The sequence below is a fragment of the Oryctolagus cuniculus genome, chromosome 2, assembly GCF_051225735.1.
Source record: "Oryctolagus cuniculus isolate XC-2025 breed Fujian yellow rabbit chromosome 2, ASM5122573v1, whole genome shotgun sequence".
NCBI lineage: Eukaryota > Metazoa > Chordata > Mammalia > Lagomorpha > Leporidae > Oryctolagus > Oryctolagus cuniculus.
The window spans coordinates 112,273,657-112,294,896 of NC_142868.1; the positions used below are offsets into that span (position 1 = coordinate 112,273,657).

Genomic DNA, 21,240 nt, shown 5'->3' on the forward strand with positions numbered 1-21,240 from the left:
AATTCATCAATAGTTATAAGTAAATCACTTTTAACTCTGATATAGAAGTTAAAAGACAGGGGCCAGCATTATGGCAAGGCAGGTAAATTCACCACCTGCAACACAGGGCATCCCATGTGGGTGCTGATCCACGCACGTCCCAGATGCTCCACTTCTAGTTCAGCTCCCTGCTCATGGCCTGGGAAAAGCAGTGGAAGATGGTCCAAGTGTGTGGGCCCCTGCACTCACATGGGAGACTCAGATGAAGCTCCTGGCTCCTGGAGTCAGCCTGGCCCAGTCCTGGCCTTTAAGGCTTTCTGGGGTGTGAACCAGAAGATGCAAGATATCTCTCTCTCTCTCTCTCTCTCTCTCTGACTGTCAAATAAATAATTAACTCTTAAAAAAAGAAGGACGCTGGCCAGCGCCGCAGCTCACTAGGCTAATCCTCCGCCTGTGGCGCCGGCACATCGGGTTCTAGTCCCGGTCGGGGCGCCAGATTCTGTCCTGGTTGCCCCTCTTCCAGGCCAGCTCTCTGTTGTGCTTGGGCCCTGCACCCCATGGGAGACCAGGAGAAGCACCTGGCTCCTGGCTTCGGATCGGCGCAGTGCACCGGCCGCAGCGTGCCGGCCGCGGCGGCCATTGGGGGGTGAACCAACGGCAAAGGAAGACCTTTCTCTCTGTCTCTCTCTCTCACTGTCCACTCTGCCTGTCAAAACTAAAAAAAAAGACGCTAAAAGATAAAAAGTATTAAAAATTATAAATATAAAATGTGTTACTTGGCCGGCGCCGCGGCTCACTAGGCTAATCCTCCGCCTAGCGGCGCCGGCACACCGGGTTCTAGTCCTGGTCGGGGCGCCGGATTCTGTCCCGGTAGCCCCTCTTCCAGGCCAGCTCTCTGCTGTGGCCAGGGAGTGCAGTGGAGGATGGCCCAGGTGCTTGGGCCCTGCACCCCATGGGAGACCAGGAAAAGCACCTGGCTCCTGGCTCCTGCCATCGGATCAGCGCGGTGCGCCGGCCGCGGCGGCCATTGGAGGGTGAACCAACGGCAAAGGAAGACCTTTCTCTCTGTCTCTCTCTCTCACTGTCCACTCTGCCTGTCAAAAAATAAAAAAATAAAATAAAATAAAAAATGTGTTACTTGCTGCACAATAAAAAAAAAGATGTAATTCATGACATCAGTGACATAAAGTCCAGGGGAGAAGCCAGAGTAAAGTTTTCATAAATCATTGAAGCTGTCAGTTTCAAATAGATTGTCAGAACTGTAAGATGTTGCATGTGAGCCTCGTGAGAACCAGAAAGATAATGCCTATGGAAGACCCACAAAGAAAAAGAGAAAGGTAACAAAACATGTCAATGTGGCAAAAGGAAGACAACAAGAGGAAAAAGGACAAGAAAGCTACAAGACAGAAAACAATCAACAAAATGACATTAAACAAGACCTTCCTGATTGGCAATTTTTTTAAAAGATTTATTTTATTTATTTGAAAGGCAGCGTTAGAGAGAGAGAGGTAGAGACAGAGAGAGAGAGAGAGAGAGAGAGAGAGATCTTCCATCAGCTGGTTCACTCCTCAAATGGTCACAACAACCAGGGCTGAGCCAGGTCAAAGCCAGGAGCCTCTTCCAGGTCTCCCACATGGGTGCGGGGGCCTAAGTACTTGTGCCATTCTCCGCTGCTTTCCCAGGCAGTTAGCAGGGAGCTGGATCAGAAGTGGAGCAGCTGGGACTTGAACTGGTGCCCATATGGAATGCCAGCACTGCAGGCCTGGACTCTAACCCTCTGCACCACAATGCTGGCCTGGTAATTACTTTAAATGTAAATACTTTGAACACCCCAATCAAAAGACATACAGGGGTGGCTGGGGACAGGCCTCGTGGCACACAGATGAAACCACCGCTTCCTATGTCCACATCCCAACTCAGAGTGCCTGGTTCAAGTCCTGGATTACTCCACTTCCAATCCTTCCTGCTAATGCATGCAACAGGCAGCAGATGATGGCTCGAGTACGTGAGTCCCTGCCATGCACATGGGTGACCCACATGGATTTCCAGACTCCTGACTTCAACCTGGTCAAGAACTGGCTGTTGCAGGCATTTGCAGAGTGAACCAGTAAATGAAAAAATGAAAATCTCTCTGAATGCCTCTCTCCCTCTCTCTTCCACTCTGCCTTTCAGATAAATAAATAATTTTTTTAAAAACTAAAAAAAAAAAAAAAAAAAAAAAAAAAGACTGGCACCATGGCTGCCTGCAGTGCAATATCCAATATGGGTGCAGACTGGAGTCCCAATTGTTCCACTTCCAATCCAGCTCCCTTCTGGTAAGCCTGGGAAGGCAGCAGAGGGTGGTCAAAATGCTTGGGCCTCTGCTACCCGCTTGGGAGACCCTGATAGGGCTCCTGGCTCCTGGCTTCGGCCTGGCCCAGCTCTGGCTGTTGTGGCCATTTGGGGAGTGAACCAGCAGATGGAAGATCTCTCCTACTCTCTCTCTCTCTCTTTCTCTCTCTCTGTAACTCTGACTTTCAGATAAAGAGGTGAACTTAAAAAAAAAAAACAGACATGGACTGTTTAAATGGATTTTAGGGGAAAAAGGGTTTTAACTATATGTTGTCTATAGCATATGAATTTACTTTGCTTTTAATAACATACATATGCTGAAAATGGGGGAGGGGCAGCATTGTGGGATGGGGGCTTAAACAGAAGCTTACAATGCCAGCAGCGCATGCCAAAGTGCTGAACAAGCCCCAGCTGCTCCGCTTCTGATCCAGCTCCCTGTCAAGCCTTGGAAGGCAGCAGATGGCCCAGGTGCTGGTCCATACCGCCCACGTTGAAGACCTGGTAGTGTTTCAGGCTCCTGGCTTAGGCCTGAGCAGCCCTGTGTGTCACTGTGGCCATTTGAGAAGAGAACCAGTGGATGGAAGATCTCTCTCTCTCTCCCCCCTTCTCCTTCTCCCTGTCACTCTGCCTGTCAAATTAATTAATTAATTTTCTAAAGGAGAGGTATTTCATCCAAATGGAACCAAAAGATGATAGAGTAGCCATAATTATATCTCACAAAAGATATTTTAGGTTAAGAAAAAAAAACTGGAAAGAAGTTATATAAGAATAAAATATTCAATTCACCAGGAAAATATAAACATTATGATATCTAAGAAATGTCCAAAAAGCTTATGGAAAATGCAGATTATGGAAAAGTTATATACGGACTTCTTTTTACACCAAGATGAACTAAATTCCATTTTCCGCTAACTTTTTGATGGTGCTTCATCCATGTACTCATCATTACAATGTACCCAAAGAAGACACAAACAGTGACAGACTGAAAGCCAACCACACAACAATAGAAGGCTATCTCAGTACCCCATGTCAATAATGAAGTCCTCATGCAGACTGAAGACTGAGAACAGAGGACATGAATTTTACTGTAGACCCCATGGCCTACCAGTCATACACAGAACATTCCACCCTCAACAGAAGAACACACATTCTTCTTAAGTGCACACGAAACATTCTCCAGGATAGATCATGTCAGCCCACAAAACAAGTCGTAGCAAACTTAGGGGTATTGAAATCACACCAAGTGTCTTATAACTACAATATAATACAACTAGAAATAAATTGCAGAATGAAAACTGAAAAATTCACAAGCTGGAAACTAAGTAACACACTCTTAATCAACAGGTCAAAGGAAAAAAATTAAAAAGAGAAATTAGAAAAAATCTTACAAACCAAAATACAAACAAAAACTTTAGTTACAAACTAAAATACAAACAAAAACTTATGAGATGCAGCAAAAATAGAACTCAGAGAGGCTGGTGTTGTGGCATAGCAGGTTAAGCCGCATCCCTTAAGGGCATGGGTTCGAGTCCCAGCTGCTCTACTTCCCATCCAGCTCCCTGCTAATGGACTGGGAAAAGCAGTGGGAGATGGCCCCCTGCATCCATGCAGGAGACCTGGATGAAGTTCCTGGCTCTGCCTGGCTCAGCACGAGCCATTATGGCCATCTGGGGAGTGAACTGGCAGATGGAAGATCTCTCTATATAGAACTCTGACTTTAAAAATACATAAACAAACTCTTTAAAAAATAGAATTCAGAGGGAAGTTTATAGCTGTAACTGCTTACATTTTAAAAAAGGAAATATCTCAAATAAACAACCTATCCTTACCTTTCAAGGAACTAGAAAAACAAATATCCTGATTTTAGCAGAAGAAAGCAAATAATAGAGATTAAGCAAAAGCAAACAAAACACCTAATAGAAAAGCTGATTTTTTATAAAAGATAAACAAATTTGACATATCTTTAGCTAGACCAAGAAGAAAGAGAAGAATCAAATAAAAAAGTCAAAAATGAAAAAGAAGATATTTCAATGGATAACTCAGAAATACAAAGAATCATAGGGATGAGCTTACCAAAAGTAAACAGCTAACCTAGAGGATATGGATAAATTACAGAAACATACAACCTACCAAGACTGCGACAAGAAAAAAATAGAAAGCCTAACAGATAAATTATTAATAGAGAATGAGATAAGAATTGAGAAACTTCTAACAAAGAAAAGCCCAGGACCAGTTGGCTGCACTGGTGAATTTTCCCAAACATTTAGAGAAGAATTAATGGTGAGTCTTTTCAAACTCTTCCCAAAAAATTAAAGAGAAAATTGCCAATCTCATTGTATGAGGTCAACATGAATCTGACACCAAAACTAGACAGAAGTAATAGAACTATAGTCCAATATCCCTGATGGACATAGGTGCATAACCCTCAACACAATACTAGCCAATCAAAGTCAACAGCCCGTGAAAAAGACCATACACCATTATCAAGTAGGAAGTACCCATAGAATGCAAAGGATAGTTCGACATATGAAAATCAACGTGATTTACCACATTAATAGAACAAAGATAAAAATCCCATGATTTTAGTAGATATAGAAAAAGCATTTGGTAAATCAACATCTTTTCACAATAAAATACTCAATAAACTAACAGAAGGAAATTATTCCAACATAATAAATGTCATATATGTAAAGCCCACAGTTAACATATATTCTGGTTAAAAACTGAAGATTTTCTACCAAGATCAGGAATGAGGGAATGACACCAGTTCTTTTCAATATCTTATTGTTAGCCCTACACGGGGTAATTAGGCAAGAAAAAGAAATAAAAGGCATGCAAATCAGAAGAGGTAAAATTGTCCCTTTTGACAGATTTTTTTAAAAAGATTTATCCATTTATTCAAAAGGCAGAGTAACACAGAGGGAGGGAAAGATATATAGAATGAGAGAAATAACTATAAACCTTTATTTGATATGGGGTTAATATTCAAAATATATAAGGAACTCCTACAACTCAGCAGCAAATATTTGTATGTGTGTGTGTGTGTGTGTATAAACAGCCAGTTAAACATTGGCAAAGAAATTCTAAAATAGTCCTTTTTCCAAAGCAGACATACAACTGGCTAACAAGTATATGAAAAGATGGTCAAGATCATTAATTATCAGAGACATGCAAATCAAATCCACAATGACATATCATTTCACACTGAATAATGGGGCAGGCATTTTACCTAGCAGTTAAGATGCCACTTAAGACTCCTGCCTCGGGGCCAGCGCAGTGGAGTAAGCAGGTAAAGCCACTGCCTGCAGTACCGGCTTCCCAGACGGGCGCTGGTTCGAGTCCCAGCTGCTCCACTTCCGGTCCAGCTCTCTGCTATGGCCTGGGAAAGCAGTAGAAGATGGCCCAAGTCCTTGAGCCCCTGCACCCACATAGGAGACCTGGAAGAAGCCCCTTGCTCCTGGGTTTTGCCTGGCCCACCCCTTGCAACTACAGCCATCTGGGACGTGAACCAGCAGATGGAAGATTCTCTCTCTTCCCCCTTCCCCCACTCTGTCTCTCCCCCTCTCTCTCTCTGCAACTCTTACTTTCAAATAATTGAATAAATCTTAATAATAAGCAGCAGCAGCAATCCCATCACACCCACCACACAGGCGAAGCTTGAGTCTTATGCTAAGTGAAGTCAGCCATTCACAGAAGGAAATGTACTGCATGTGAGGTGTCTGAGGTGGTCAAACTCAAATAACAGTGGCTGCTGGAGCCTGGGAAGAGAGGAGGAGGGAGCTGCTCTCAGTACACGCACTGTCCACCATACAAAGTACAAAAGTTCAAGACACCTGCTGTATTGTTAACAATACTGTACTATACCCATTTGTAAAGAGGCTAGATCTCATGGTGTGTGGGGTTTTTTTTTTTATACCACACTTAAAAAAAAAAAGATCAAAATGTATTAACAACAGCATTTCACAAAAACAGATATCAAACGGTATAAGAAGTGCTCAGCTGGCCGGCGCCCAGGCTCATTAGGCTAATCCTCTGCCTGCAGTGCCAGCACCCTGGGTTCTAGTCCCGGTTGGGGCGCTGGGTTCTAGTTCCGGTTGCTCCTCTTCCAGTCCAGCTCTCTGCTGTGGCCCGGGAGGGCAGTGGAGGATGGCCCAAGTCCTTGGGCCCTGCACCCGCATGGGAGACCAGGAGAAGCACCTGGCTCCTGGCTTCGGATTGGCGCAGAGTGCCAGCCATAGTGGTCATTTGGGGGGTGAACCAACGGAAGGAAGACCTTTCTCTCTGTCTCTCTCTCTCTCATTGTCTAACTCTGCCTGTCAAAAAAAAAAAAAAAAGTGCTCAGCCACATAAATCATTAGGAAAATGCAATAAAAATTAACAATGAGATACCCAAGGCCAATCCACCAGGTTCACGGGTAAGGGAGAAAATACTGACTAATCCGTGTGGATGAGAATATGGAGCAATAGTAACTCACACTCTGATAGCAGTAGTATAAATGGAGAAATCATTTTGGCCATCAGTTTGGTGTAAATAAAATAAATTTTTTTATTCAAACAGACATTTTAATTGAATATGAGTTTTATAAAACCATACAAATCTTCCAAGGATTCAGAGATCAGATTCATCACAGGTACTGAAAGCAACTGAAGAAACATCACTGCATGACACTTGCAGGTGACAGTGTTTAATGTGCATCAGGTTACATGTCTACAACCAGCAGGCTAACAGATGAGCTCCTGGGACTCAGACCACATGGCAGGAATGTTTAGGGGGCGATTCCAATGACACCACAGGCCAAACGACTGCCGGCGTTCCCGGTCTTTGTACTCTCGTCATTTCCACCTTTGCCCAAGTCGTCTTCTTTCTCGTGGACCACCAGCGTGCGGCCAATGATGGACATATGTCCTGAGAGTGAGATTACAGAATCTTCAATTAACACATCAGCCACACCTTTGCTGCCTGCAGTCACATTACCCAGGTTGCCCACAGAATAAAACTAAACATACTTACACCCGCTATCTTTACTACCTGGGCTGCTTCTGTGAAATGGAGCGTTAAATCACTCTGGGGGATACACCTGCTCTGGCATCACACAGGTGATGAATTCTAAAAGTGCAGGAGATCCATGGGGCAATCTCTCCCAGAAGCCGAGGGACCGGTAAGACACTCACAGGTATGCAGGAGCAACAGGCAAATAACCATGGCTATTTATTGAGCAGCTCTCGTGCCCTGAGACACACTGTATGGTGGAGTTGGGAGGGCAATGATTGCTTACCCACCTCCTTCTCCTTTGAGTTTAGATCTAATGGGGAAATAAAGCACAAGAACCCAGAACAGGTGTTTAGCCTGGCAGTTGACACACCTGTGTCCCACAGCCGCCTGCTTGGGCTCAGATCCCAGATCCCACTCCGCACTCTAGCGTCCTGCTTATGCCGACCCTGGGAGATAACAGTGATGGCTCAGGTAGGTAGCTTTCTGCCACCCATGGGAGAGACCTGGATTGAGTTCCCAACTTCAAACTTCAGCCCGGCTCAGCTCCAGGCATTGTGCATTGTGGGCATTTGGGGAGTGAATCAGTGGATGGCCTCTCTCTCTCTCTCTCTCTCCCTTCAACTAAATACATGAGAACATGAGTATAACCGAGAACAGCAAGCTGACTGGAGGTGAAGCTAATTGGGGAATAGGAGTCTATTATAGGCTCTACGAATGAAAGTCCTTTCTTAATCACAGACAAGGGCAGGACACCACAGGTGTGTTCCGGGGGCAGGCCAGCTCAGGCATCTCAGAACTGAATTGCCCTGGGTCTGGCGTTGTGGTGCAGCAGGTAAAGCCACCGCCTGTGAACCGGCCATCCCATATGGGCGCCACTTCCAGTCCAGCTCCCTGCTAAGGCGCCTGGGAAAGCAGAGGAAAAGAGCCAAGGTCCAAGTCCAGAGAGCCCCTCTTCGAGCTGGGAAAGCACACGGAGCCGCCCGTTTTCCCAGGGGCTCCTCGGGATGCATCGGCTCCAAGGAGCTGCATGTAGTGTTACCACCACGGACCTGAAAAGGGTCGGGACCACCTGCCATTTCTAACGTTCAACACTGACGAAGAAACAGGTGTACATAAGATTGAAGGATCTCACTTTATGTCTTCCCTGGTACTGAACGTTCTCTCGGCAACACCCAGGATGGAACACTGCCGGAATGGACAGCCAGATTCTCCGCATAGATCAAGAATTCAAACAGCGCATCACTTAGCCATCCCACCCCTCGCCCCACGGTGAGGCAGCTACCATCTGCGTTTGCGGATGAGGGAACGGGGCACAGAGAGGCTAAGCGGCCTGGCAGGGTCATACAGCAGAGGAGCACGTTCGACCGGGATTTGAACGCCCGCCCTCTGGCTGCGGAACCCGTGCGCTCCTGCGGGCGGCGAAGCCAGGCCCGCAGCTGGCACGCGACGCGGGCTCTGCGCACCGCGGCTGCAGTACGTGCGGCGCGCTGGTGGGCTCCCGGCATCGCCGGGCGTGCGGCTGCGAGGGCGTCTCGGGGGCTCGCGCTGGGGACCGCACCCTGGGGTCCTGCGGGGGGCCTGGAGTAGGGTGCCAAGGGAGGGTCGCGCTCCGCGCCTCCGCCGCCGGGGGGCGCTGCCGGCGGTCCCCGCGTCCAGGCGTGCCGCCGCCTGCAAGATGTCGGTGTGCCGAAGCCAGCGGCCGGCGCGGCCCGGGACCCGCCTCACCTGGCTGCTGTGCTGCAGCGCCCTGCTGTCGCCCGCCGCGGGGTACGTGATCGTGAGCTCGGTGTCCTGGGCCGTCACCAACGAGGTGGACGAGGAGCTGGACAGCGCCTCCACCGAGGAAGCCTTGCCCGCGCTGCTGGAAGATTCTGGCAGCATCTGGCAGCAGAGCCTCCCGGCCTCGGCACACAAGGAGGACGCGCACCTGCGGCCCCGGGCGGGAACCGGCCGCTCCAGGCCGCCCCCTGCGCCGCCGGGAATGTTCTCCTACCGCCGGGAAAGCGGCCCCGCTGCGGGCGCGGCCCCTGGCCCGAGGCTGCACGCCGGCACCGCCCGCTCCCTGGCCCACGCCAGCGCCTGGGGCTGCCTGGCCACCGTGTCCGCCCGCGAGCAGGTAAGCCACGCGGGCCCGGCGCGGGCTGCAGGTGCACCTCTCGCGGCGGCAGTCTGGCGGCGCGCCTAGGGCACCGGGAGGAGCTGGCGACAGGGCGGGTAGTCGGATCCAGACATGCCCCGGGAGCGGCAGAGGGCCATGGACATCGTGTGAATGATGGAACCGGGTTGTGCTTGCGCTGGCTTGGCAAAGTGTCTGTGTCGGGGCCGGGCCGGGAGCGCTGAAAACCAAGCTGCCTGCCAGGTAGTTGGGGACCGGATCGATCTAAAGATGGCTAGAGTGACATGCGAGCAACCCGCGTCTGGCCAGAGACCCAGGCCAGCGTCGCCTTTGGAACCGCAGAACAGGCGCCTACAGCCCCTCCCCGCGCGGTCTCACGGCCCCGTCACTTCCCGACACCCAAACGAGGCAGGAGTGGGGAGCAAGACACCACCCAGGCTCTAATGGAAAAATTAGATTTTGAAAAATGGGATTCTAGAATTTTTCTGGATGGCGAGCTAACAGCTCCGGGAGGGGCCGCCGGCTGCTGCGGTTTCTAGTGTTCAGTTCACAGGTGTTTACTCTCCTGTTGGACACTTTTCCGGCTGGAAGGACGTGAGTGTACACCCGCAGAAAGCCCCTGAGAGCCGATGAGATAGATGTAAGGGTGGAACTGCAGAGCAGTAATTCGAATTGCTATTTCTTTTATACAGAAAAGAATATACCCTTAGGGATGCACGGGGAGGGGGGGCGGGGGGGCAGGTTCCTGTCCTGTCCCAGCTCTGGGTCTCACCAGCGGGAGACTGTGGCTGCGACATCGGCTTCTACCCTTGACATTCCTCGTCTATAAAATTCGGCAGTTAGTTACTAGGGAGCTGTGAAGGTTCTTTTTTTGCAAATAAGATTACCTAAATGACAGCTTTACTCCAACTATGGCAGTGATCTCAACCCCTTTAGTATGGGATTCAGAGCCAGTTGGATCTGAGCTGGGTGTTCAGCGTACCCAGTGGTTTCTCTTAGTTAGATCTTGCACTCCTAAGACACACCTTAAGATACAAAGTTGACATACGAATCTGAGCTTGGTGTGAAACAAACCTAACCAAGCAATTAAAAGTTGAGTTGCCAGTGTATTAGAAAGATTTTGACTTTCAGCATGCCTTTGCCTAGCTCTGTTAAGAGTCTCCCTTTCCAGTATTGACGTTCAATTTAAACTCATCAAATTCAGAAAGTATTTGCATGTATGCAAAGCATGACTCTGGGTGGTTTCTGACAAGCTGAAAAACAAGCTGTGAGTGAAGGACACTATCATTTTGGTGAATTCCTTCAGGGTATCCCTTTTACAGCCCCACACCCTGTTGTCATGCAACACTTTAAATTCTAGCATCAAAACCTTAGGGGCAGGGCTAGCACTGTGGCACAGTGGGCAAAGCCTCTGCCTATGATGCCAGCTTCCCACATGGGCACCGGTTCGAGTCCCGGCTGCTCCAATTCTGATCCGTGTCCCTGCTAATGGCCTGAGAAAAGCAGCGGAAGGTGGTCCAAGTGCGTGGGCCCCTGCCACCCATGCCAGGATGTAGCAGCTGGCTCCTGGCTTTGGCCTGACCCAGGCAGGAACATTATGGCCATCTGGGGAATGAACCAGACTATGGAAGACCTCGCTCTGTCTCTCCATGACTCTGTGTGACTCTGCCTTTCAAATAAATAAATAAAAATACGTCTTTTAAAAAGAAATCCTTGGAGAAAGAGCTGACAGCAGTAGGGCTCTCAGGGGCACTTCTGTGACAGGCTTGACACAATCCATTCCCTAATTAATGTGAAATTCATTCAAGTGAGAGGATTTGGCTGCACACAGGCAGCTTCGAGAAAAGTCCTTACCCCATCCCTTCCAGACAGGGTGCCACTGCAGCGCGTGTCATAGACAAAGCCTGGAGCCATCGCTGGGAGCTTCGGGCAGGTTGGGAACTACCTTGCCTGTATTATTACTGTGAAGCTGGGGTGCCCTCCCCAACTCCCCAGTGCTGTACTTCCTGTCCAGAGACACGAGGCGAGCCCCTAGCTCGTCAGCCCATGATGCTTTAATGAAAAGGCCATTTTTGGTGTTTGTTAGATCCAAGGACTGCCTTTTGGGAACTGCCTGCCCGTCAGTGACGGCCCCTTCAACAACAGCACCGGGATTCCTTTCTTCTACGTGACGGCCAGGGACCCCGTGGTGGCCGATCTGGTGAAGAACCCCATGGCCTCGTTGACGCTGCCCGAATCCGAGGGGGAGTTTTGCAGGTACGCAAGGGTTTGGCTTTGCATGCACAGGTCCTGGGGAGTCTTGAGGAGAGAGTCAGACATGGACGCCCTTCTGAGTCACATGGCCTTAACAGAACCTTGATATGCCTACTGATGTCTTTGCCCTTGGAGTTGGATAAATTAGAATTCCCCCTCTCAATAAATGGTCGATTTAGAACAAGTTACCTAACCTTTGTCAGCCTCAGTTTCCTGGTCTGTAAAATAGGAATGCAGCCGTCCTCCACTTTTGATAACGTTGTGTCCTGATCAACCCTCTATAAACTGAAAATATCATAAGCGGAAAATGCATTCAGCACACCTAATTCACAAAACAGTGTAGCTCAGCATCACTTCCCTCACACGTGCTCAGAGCACTTACATTGGCCTACAGTAGGGCAACATCATTTAACATGAAGTCTAGATTATAAAAAAGTGTTGGCTATCTCATATGATTTGTTGACTAATAGACTGAGAATGAAAAAACACTGTGAGGCCAGCACCGCGGCTCACTAGGCTAATCCTCCGCCTTGCGGCGCCGGCACACCAAGTTCTAGTCCCGTTCAGGGCGCCGGATTCTGTCTCGGTTGCCTCTCTTCCAGGCCAGCTCTCTGCTGTGGCCAGGGAGTGCAGTGGAGGATGGCCCAAGTGCTTGGGCCCTGCACCCCATGGGAGACCAGGATAAGTACCTGGCTCCTGCCATCAGATCAGCGTGGTGCGCCGGCCGCAGCGGCCATTGGAGGGTGAACCAACGGCAAAAGGAAGACCTTTCTCTCTGTCTCTCTCTCTCACTATCTAACTCTGCCTGTCAAAAAAAAAAAAAAAAAAAAAAAAAAAACACTGTGGTTTTGCTATATGGCTAGTCCCGGAAAAGGTAAAAATCTCAAGTGCAATTTTTACTGCGTCATTGTAAAGCTGAAAATAATTAAGGAGAGCCACTGTAGGTCGAGGATGTCTGTAATAATCTCTGCCTTATCCTAGGGTTCACTGAGAGTGTTGGACACAGGGACACAGTGCCTTGCCCAGAAGTGGGTGGGTGAAATGCAGCTGTTGGCATTGCAGACAAGGACTGCGGGCTGGCACCGGAGGAGCCGGCAGCTTCTCTCCCCACACATGCAATACACAGCTTATTGTTTTTCCAGTTCGTTTTTATCCCTGCATCTGCCATAAAGAACCGGCAACCTCTGACCCACTTTCCCAAGCCTTCTGATGGTATTTCAGCACAGGTGGAGCATTGATCCAGACACCTTTGTCTGAAGGCAAAATTGCAAAGCTTGAAGTTCCCTACTGAACAGGAAATGGCCACACAGAGCTGGTGTGGTGGCTGCATTGCGAGCCCTGCCGTGCCCCACCCCATCTGGTGGTGAGGTGGCCTGGGTGAGTCCTCTAACCTCAGGGCCTCCAGTGACATTCCCTGTACAATGTGGCGATGCCGTGCCATAGAAAATCAATTGGCTTCATCTCCCCTCTGAAATTCTACTGTTCTCTATGAGTAGCGTGAAAATCCCAGTAGCCAAACAGTGTGGTCATTCTTCCAGGGCTAATAAGAGCAAGTGTGTGCTGTAGAGGGCAGCCTGCAGGTGACCCTGTCATTCCCTTGGCAAGTGGGGACCCTTCAGCCCACCCAGTTCTCTGTCAGGTTGTGACAAAAAGCCAGGAAAAGAAATGTTCCCTTTGTCAGGGAATATTTTCCCTGGTTTTGGTAAGTCAGGCTTGCTGTTGGTAGACATATATTCCCAGGATTCCTTTCTTAACCTCTCAAGGGTGTCCTACTGCACATGTCCTAAAACCAGTCATGCTGGAACATGTTGATGCCAGAACCCAGACACGCCTGCCCTGGGAAACAGACAAGCGAACATAGATCCATGAACGAGGCTACCACGCCCCTCCACCTAGGGAAAGACTCATCCACCGACAGGTCCCAGCAGGGCTGAAAGCAGGAAGTAGTGAGAGGAAAGAGATCTGAGAGCCCTGTGCCTCTGTGAGTGATGGGAGGCAGGATGCTCCTAGAGGAGCCACAATGATACAATGTAGGATGTCAACTCATTGGGGTTCTGCTTAGCTAGGATGTGTAGTAGGGTACATGGATTCAATGCGTTTTTGACTTAATGATGGTTCTAACTTAGGGTGTGTTCATCAGGACATAACCCTATTGTACATCAAGGGGCATCTGTTTGTACGACAGTCTGTTGAGTAAGGTGCTATATTTTTATATATAGTTTGCTACAAAACATGCCGTAAAGGGGGAACTTCTGTTACCGGTGAATGGCAGGGTTCTTGTCTTCGCGCAAGAAAGAATTCAGGCGTGAGACAGAGAGTAGTGGAAAGTAAAGTAACAAAGTTTGTTAGGGAAAAGGACATCCGTAAGAACGGATGGGCACCTCTCCAGACAGGACCTGAGAGAGAGTGCCTAGTCGCTCAGACAGGGGGTGGGGGAGGAGCGAGGTTACATGGTTGAGTGGGGAGATTACACCTGGGCAGGCAGGCGGGCGGCTCAGCATAGAGGCAGAGGGCTGAGCGCGCCATCCGGTTTTAAAGGAGATGGGTCTTTGTCTTCACACATCTCCTCCTGAAACAAAGGATTTTATGGAAGTAAATATTAAGAAGCTCCTATCTGAGTTTTCCCCTGAAGGTATCAGACAGGAGGAAGGCTAGCTGGCACCATCCTGAGTTTAGAGGAAGGGTGAGCAGGACCCCCTGGATCCAGAGCAGGGTATTTGAAATGCAGATACTGTGCTGCATCTGGGAGATTGTGGAAAATTTGTCAGGCAGAAGGGGCGGGGACCCCCACCTGGCAGGTTATCGGGTAGAAGGGGCAGGGCAGGATGCAAACACTGGGCTGCCCCTGAAACGTTATCAGGATGACTTTGAGATGCAGATGCATATGCTGGACATAGATGTCTTTTCTTTAGGCCTTTGTCACGCACACATAAGCTCATACCTGACTTCCTACCTAACACTTCCACATTCTTGGGGTAGAAGAGTGAATTTCAACTGCTTGGAGGTCAGGGATGAGAGGGACCAATTAATGATCTGGGTCGCCTTGCCCCTCCCCCAGCACAAGGACCAGAGGCTCTTGGAAACAAAGGTTTATAGCCTAAAGGAGCTATGGATTGCTTCTGACACTGCTTTAGAAAAATGAGAACATAGGGGCTGGTGCTGTGGCACAGCAGATTAACACCCTGGCCTGAAGCGCTGGCATCTCATATGGGCACCAGTTTAAGTCCCGGCTGCTCCACTTCCTATCCAGCTCTCTACTATTGCCTGGGAAAGCAGTGGAAGATGTCCCAAGTCCTTGGACCCCTGCACCCACATGGGAGACCTGGAAGAGGAAAATGAGAACATTAAGTGGATTTCCAGGAATGGTCTGCTAGGAACTGTGGTTTAGCCCCAGGATGGCTGTTGTCATTTGTAAGGTCCAGTCAAAATGATAGCGTGACATAAAGACACATATTGCATGATGTGACTTCATATGTGGAGTCCAAGGGAGTGGAACTCCCAAAAGCCAGGAGTAGCACGGTGGTTGCAGGGGCAGGGAAGTGGAGGACACAGGGTGGATGTTGGTTGACGAAACACTTTCAACTTTGAGTTATAAGATGAACAAGTTCTGGTACAAGTTTAAGGTGCAGCATGGTTGGTGATGGAGCTCTTTTTTGACTGCAGCAATCATTACAAAGCGTATGTGTAAATCAAATCGTATCGTACACCTGGAATATATTACATCTTTATTGGACAAGTCAATATTTTAAAAGGTAAAAAAAAAAAAAAAATGACAGTCTGAAAAACCTAGAACGGGAGGCGGCTTTCCCACTTGTCAAACATGACTTCCATCCAAGCCAGAATCCACAAACATGTCTTGCCTGATAATCGTTAGCTTACTTAATGTCTGTTTTATTCAATTAATCTGTTTACTCTCGGGTGATGTGATTTCTTCATTAACTAATTGGATAATTAGGGGTGGGAATCTACTTTCTAGCAAGATGGCAAATTGAAAAGAAGATTCTAGCTTAAAAGATTCTGACCATCAGCCATCCTCCCCCCCCCCCTTTATTTCTCTCTCCTGTCAACGCCCATGGACATGGACAGGTGCCTACAACTAAGTGATCAGGGCCCAGCTGTGTGAAAATTCAATAGATTTTGATGGATAAAGACCACTTGAGCGATGCAACCTCTTCCCTTGTAGAGCTGGGTGCTTGCACACCATAGGTTTTCCATTTGTATCTTCTTAGTGCAGCAGGGCTGGCATGGGGTCAGGGTGGGAGGCGGGAGGATGGGGGAACTCTTCTGCATGATGATATTGGATCAGTTTTCATACTGAAGAGAAGTACCTAAATGAAACCCAAAGAACTTCGTCAGATAGCTCTCCTGAAATGAAAAAATTTCAGGGGGCTGGCGCTGCGGCGTAGCAAGTAAAGTGCTACACTTTGCAGTGCCTGCATCCCATAGAGGCGCTGGTTCGAGTCCTGGCTACTCCACTTCCTATCCAGCTCCCTGCTAATGCACTTTGGAAAGCAGCAGAAGATGGCCCAAGTGCTTGGGCCCCTGCACCCATGTGGGAGACCCAGAAGAAGCTCCTGGCTCCTGGCTTCAGATCACCCCAGCTCCAGCCATTGCAGCCATTTGGGGAGTGAACCAGCAGTTGAAACACTTCTCTCTCTGCCTCTGCCACCCTGTAACTCTGCCTTTCAAATAAATAAATAAATAAATCCTACCCCCCAAAAAAAAAGAAATGAAAAAATTTCAGCTGATAATTTGGACAAATGTTAGGTTCTTAACTAGACTGTTGGTTGTCAAGAAAAGAGGATCTGAAAGCACTTTCCCCTCTCTTCCCCAAAAGCCTTTTGTTTTATTTAATTAATTACTTATTTGTTTAGAGAGAACATTAGAGAAAGAGTTCCCATCCACAACAGCCAGGGCTGGGTCAAGGCCAAAGCTGGGAGCCAGTATCTCAATACTGGTCTCCCTCCCGGGGGGTGGGGGGGGGGGCGGGGACCCAATGACTGGAGCCATCCCTGCTGCCTCCCAGGGTCTGCTTTAGCAGGAAGCTGGAGCCAGGAATCAAAACCAGGCTCTCCACTGAGCGGTGCAGGAATTCAGGCATCTTAACTGCTGGCCACAGGCTGCCCCACCCCCACCCGCACCTGCCCAATGGATTTCAGTGAAGTGCATCATGGAGTGAAAGCCCTTTTACTCCCCAACGGGGAGAGCATTCCTGCCCTAAGGATGCATGGTGGCTCGTACCAGAGCTCTTTAATTCATCAGACTTTGATGTGGCTTAACATCGTGGAGGACACTAACATTCTGGGTTAGTGTATGCAGTGGTGAAGACAATGCTTGGGATGTGTGGATTCCATGGCGGAGTGCCTGGGTTGGAAACCCAGCTCCACTTCTGATTCTAGCTTCTGGTAACAAGCACCCTGAGAGGCATCAAGTGATGGCTCAAGTACTTGGGTTCCTGCCATCCGTGTAGGAGAGAGTTCCTGGCTCCAGGCTTTAGCTTGATCCAACCCCAGCTGTGGCAGGTATTTGGGTGGGGTAAACAAACATATGGGAGAGCTCTCTCTCCCTCCCTCCCTGCCTATCAGGTAAATAAGTTAAAAATATATATATATTGTTCCCACCAGAGCTCTTGGGATCACCTGCTCAGACACATTTGTAGTTCCTGTCCTACCCTTTAGGCAGCCCTGGTCTATTGTGGGCACAAACGTGGGAACAGGAATTCCTTCAGTGAAACAGGATCCTGGTTATGTCGTGGGTTAGGGAAACCCCTAGTGGGCACAAATAACTGAATTCGCACACCCTGAATTTAATCATCTCTTCTGTGCAAAAAGTAAAAAGGGTTCTGGAAAAGTGTAACTGTCTCATAGCATTCCTCCTTCCACCTGCCTCCCTGACTGTCCTTGTAGGAAGAGAATGTTGAATGACAGACGACAATCTCAGCCCAGCCCAAGTGCTAAGGCAGGCTCTGGGATTTGTGCCCCTGGAACCGTGTCTGTTCATTCTGCCTCTCTCTCCAAGAACTCCATTTGATGCACACACAGGGGATGCACCAGCTTGCAGCAGGCCCGTGAGCTAATAGCCAAGATGCATCTCTGTCTGTGTCCACCTGAGATGCGACATGCATTTCAAAGCACAGGGCCCAGCCCTAATCAGATCCAGAAGTTGAATCCAATTTCTCTTCACTGCTTCTTGTTCATTCCCCCCTTGAAGGCAACATATAAATCTTCTAAATAAATTGCTTTCTGTTCCTATTTGTGTTATCTCTTCTCCTCTCTCCCCTCCCCCTAAACATCCCTGTATTGCTGGAGCTAACATTAACCCGAGTAGCTTTTATAGAAGAGTCAGAGAAATCTGCAAAGGCAGAGCTAAATGAGCAGGTGTTCCAGTGTTGTTTTCTTTCTTCTGCTCATTTCTGGGGCTTATTTCATAGCCATCTGTAGCCACTTCTCTCTCCTTAATTTTGTTTCCAATAGAGTTTTGTCCCCATGGTTTCTGTCCAGTTCATGAATCCACTAATGGTTCCAGTTCCTCTGTCCCTACACTGCCTTTCTCCTCTGTCTTCTGACTGTTCTCTCCACCCAGTTCACAAGTGTTTTTCTCACTGATGGACATGCCTTCATCTTAAGCAGAAATGACATGAACAAGTGATGAGGTTGTGTGCCTCCCCTAAAAAACAAACGCCTTTGAAAGAGCTTTCAGAGCTAGTAAGATAGATGCAGCGGGTGTATTTTAGGGACCCTGGGCCCTGGCAATCATAATCTACTTTCTGTCTCCAAAGATTTGCATATTCTGGACATTTCCTATAAATGGGATGTTACAATATGTGGCTTTTGGGGACTGGCTTGTTTCCCTTAGCATAATTACTTTAACTTAAGAGTTGTGTGTTTATTTGAAAGAGCAACTGAGAGAGATGAAGAGACTCAGAGAGAAAGAGAAAGAGAGTTTCTATTCACTGATTAATTCCCCAAATGGCTGCAATAGCCAGGGTTCAGCCAGGCCAACCCCAGAAGCCAGAAACTCCATCCGGGTCTTCCACGTGGGTGCAAGGGGCTCAGTTACTTGGGACATCATCCATTGCTTTCCTAGGCACACTAGCAGGGAGCTAGATTGGAAGAGAAGCAGCCAGGACTTGAACCTGCATTTTGATATGGAAGCCAGCATTGCAAACCTCACTTGGTGTATTTTCAAGATTCATCACAGTAGCCTACATTAGCAATTTATCCCTTTTATGACTGTATAATATTCTACCATGTGATTGTTTCACATATTACTTATTCATCAGTTGAAGGACATTTGTTTCCATGTTTTGGCTGTCATGCATAATACCGCTATGAGCATTTGTGGACAGTTTTGTGCAAGTATATGTTTTCTGGTGCATTCCTAGGAGTGGAATGTCTGAGTCATATGGTAATTCAATGTTTAATTTTTTGAAGAAGTACAAAATTATATTTCTGAGTGGCTGCACCATTTTATATTCCCACCAGCAATGTATGGGGCCTCCTGTCCCTCTGTGTCCTCACTAACATTCCCTATTGTCTGTCTCTTTTATTATAGCTGTCCTAGTGGGTGTGAAGTGGTTTGATTTGCATTTCCCTTATGACTAATGAGGCTGAATGTCATTATTTGTGCTTGTTGGTCAATTTTTATGTCTTCTTTGGAGAGCTATGTATTCAAATGTGTTACCTGTTTTTGAATTGGGTTATTTCTCTTTGTGTTGTTGAGTTGTAAGGGTTTTTAATATATTCTAGATAGAGCCCTCTTCAGATATATGATTTGCAAACATTTTTCCAACATATTTTTTATCTAATTTTCTCTTATTTTGTCATTGGAAGAAACAGAAAGATTCCCAAGGATTCAGAACTGACATTCCAGTTACATTCGGGTATGTTCCTGGTCAATGTCCTTCTAAGTCTATAGACTTTGCCTCTCCCATCAGACAAGCAAGGAATTAAAGTAATTTTTCTGAGATAATGCAGAATTGCATCTAAATTATCTAGTGTGTAGAAATGGTAAAAAAAAAAAAAAAAAAAAAAAAAAGGTCTGACCAAGAAAAGTGATTTTAATTAGTTGAATTAAAAAGGAATTTGGGAGGAAAAGCAATTATTTCAATGATTTAAAGACAAGGTAGGAAGATACTGATAATATATCCAAAGAAACATTAGCTAAGTATACTGTGTGCAAAGTAACATATTAAACATCATGATGAAAATAAGAATTGTTTTTCTTCACACGATATTTATTGGGCATTTCTACCTGCTGTGCATGCATGGAGAAGACGTAAGAACACAAGTTCTTCCCTGCCTATTTGTCAACAGTCGTTTGACCAAGACAGTGAGATCTAACAGTGGTCACGGGGAGAAAGTTGACATCGTGCCTCTCCCCAAGAGGGGAGAGCAGGATTGTGCAGGGAGCTACAATGACCCCCATCTCAACCTCTTCGCTTCCCCTCCATCCGTCCGTCCATCTGTCCGTCACCCCCATCTCATCCAACTCCACCAGATCTGTCCTTCAGAAATCAGACACTAACTTCCTTGGAGTGTTGTCCATTCTTGGCTTGTTCCTTCTCTTCTGGTCCCAGAGATCACAAGTTTGTTCTCTGGGATTTCATTTTCTTTCTGACTTTCTTTCTCTCTCTTCACGGGTAAGGATACCTATGGCATTGGTTTTTCCAGTCTCAATCCCACGTCAGGCGGCCCAAGGGCACCTGCACACACACTGGGTTCTATTTCAGGAGAGGAACCCTGAGCCTAGAGAATCAAAATCTGTTGCTGGGGAGCCTACCCCTTGCCCCAGAGGAAGACACTCGCTCTGTCTTCCAAGGTTGTGTCTGTGTGAAGAGATGGCCCAGAGCAAAGGTAGCCAGGACCTGAGCTCAGCAGACATTCAGAAATGCAAGAAACCCATGGAAAACTGTTCCATGTAGACCATCATCTATAGAGTCTTATTTCAGGAAAATGTATAATTTTGTGAATATTTTGTAAATACAGGCTGTCTTGGCTTTGCATGATACTGTGTTAATGGAAACATATGCATATGGGTGTCTTTGCTTACCGTAGTTCCATGGTAACTTCGCTGAAAACCATTTCTGGATCACTATTAATAGCACTCAACATTCGGTGAGCATGTCCTAGTTATAAGATCCATTCTAGGGGCCGGCACTGTGGCATAGAAGGTTAAGCCTCTGCCTGCAGTGCAGGCATTCCATATGAGTACTGGTTCGAATCCCAGCTGCTCCACTTCCCATCCAGCTCCCTGCTAATGCACCTGGGAAAGCAGTGGAGGATGGCTCAAGTGCTTGAGCTCCTACACTCATGTGAGAGGTCCAGAAGAAGCTCCTGGCTCCTGGCTTTGGCCTGGCCCAAAGTGTTGTGGCCAGCACACCTAGGAACACGTGTCTCCCATTTATGTACAGCAAAAGAGAGAGTAACTCCGAAGGAGAGGAAGTGGATTTCCATCCCGGAAGTCCATGCTTGCTCGTGCGCCAGTCTCTGCATCCATCACTACCACTGGAGGTGAGGATCTGCTGGTTGACTTAGGCAGCCCAGGTGGTCAAGCCCCATGGGTGGAA

At 47.7% G+C, this 21,240-nt stretch overlaps 1 protein-coding gene and 1 long non-coding RNA gene across 4 annotated transcripts in view; one reads left to right on the top strand and one right to left on the bottom strand.

Annotated features, from left to right (window-relative positions):
• Positions 1-6,851: 6,851 nt before the first annotated feature.
• Positions 6,852-9,168, bottom strand: LOC149127996 (uncharacterized). Its single transcript, XR_016230217.1, has 2 exons — positions 9,029-9,168; positions 6,852-7,216 (listed from the first exon to the last, which is right to left on the bottom strand). It is a non-coding gene; the product is annotated as an uncharacterized LOC149127996 (long non-coding RNA).
• CREG2 (cellular repressor of E1A stimulated genes 2) overlaps positions 7,341-21,240 on the top strand; it is a 36,579-nt gene continuing 22,679 nt past the window's right edge. The window contains exons 1-3 of one of the 3 annotated variants that reach the window (XM_089327467.1): positions 8,445-9,419; positions 11,506-11,675; positions 16,160-16,388. In XM_089327467.1, the coding sequence (XP_089183593.1) occupies positions 8,979-9,419; positions 11,506-11,675; positions 16,160-16,373 (825 nt within the window). In that variant the 5' untranslated portion in view covers positions 8,445-8,978 and the 3' untranslated portion in view covers positions 16,374-16,388. Of the gene's footprint in view, positions 7,775-8,444; positions 9,420-11,505; positions 11,676-16,159; positions 16,389-21,240 lie in introns of those variants that run through there. The other 2 variants (XM_089327468.1, XM_017339483.4) reach the window with 2 other exon arrangements.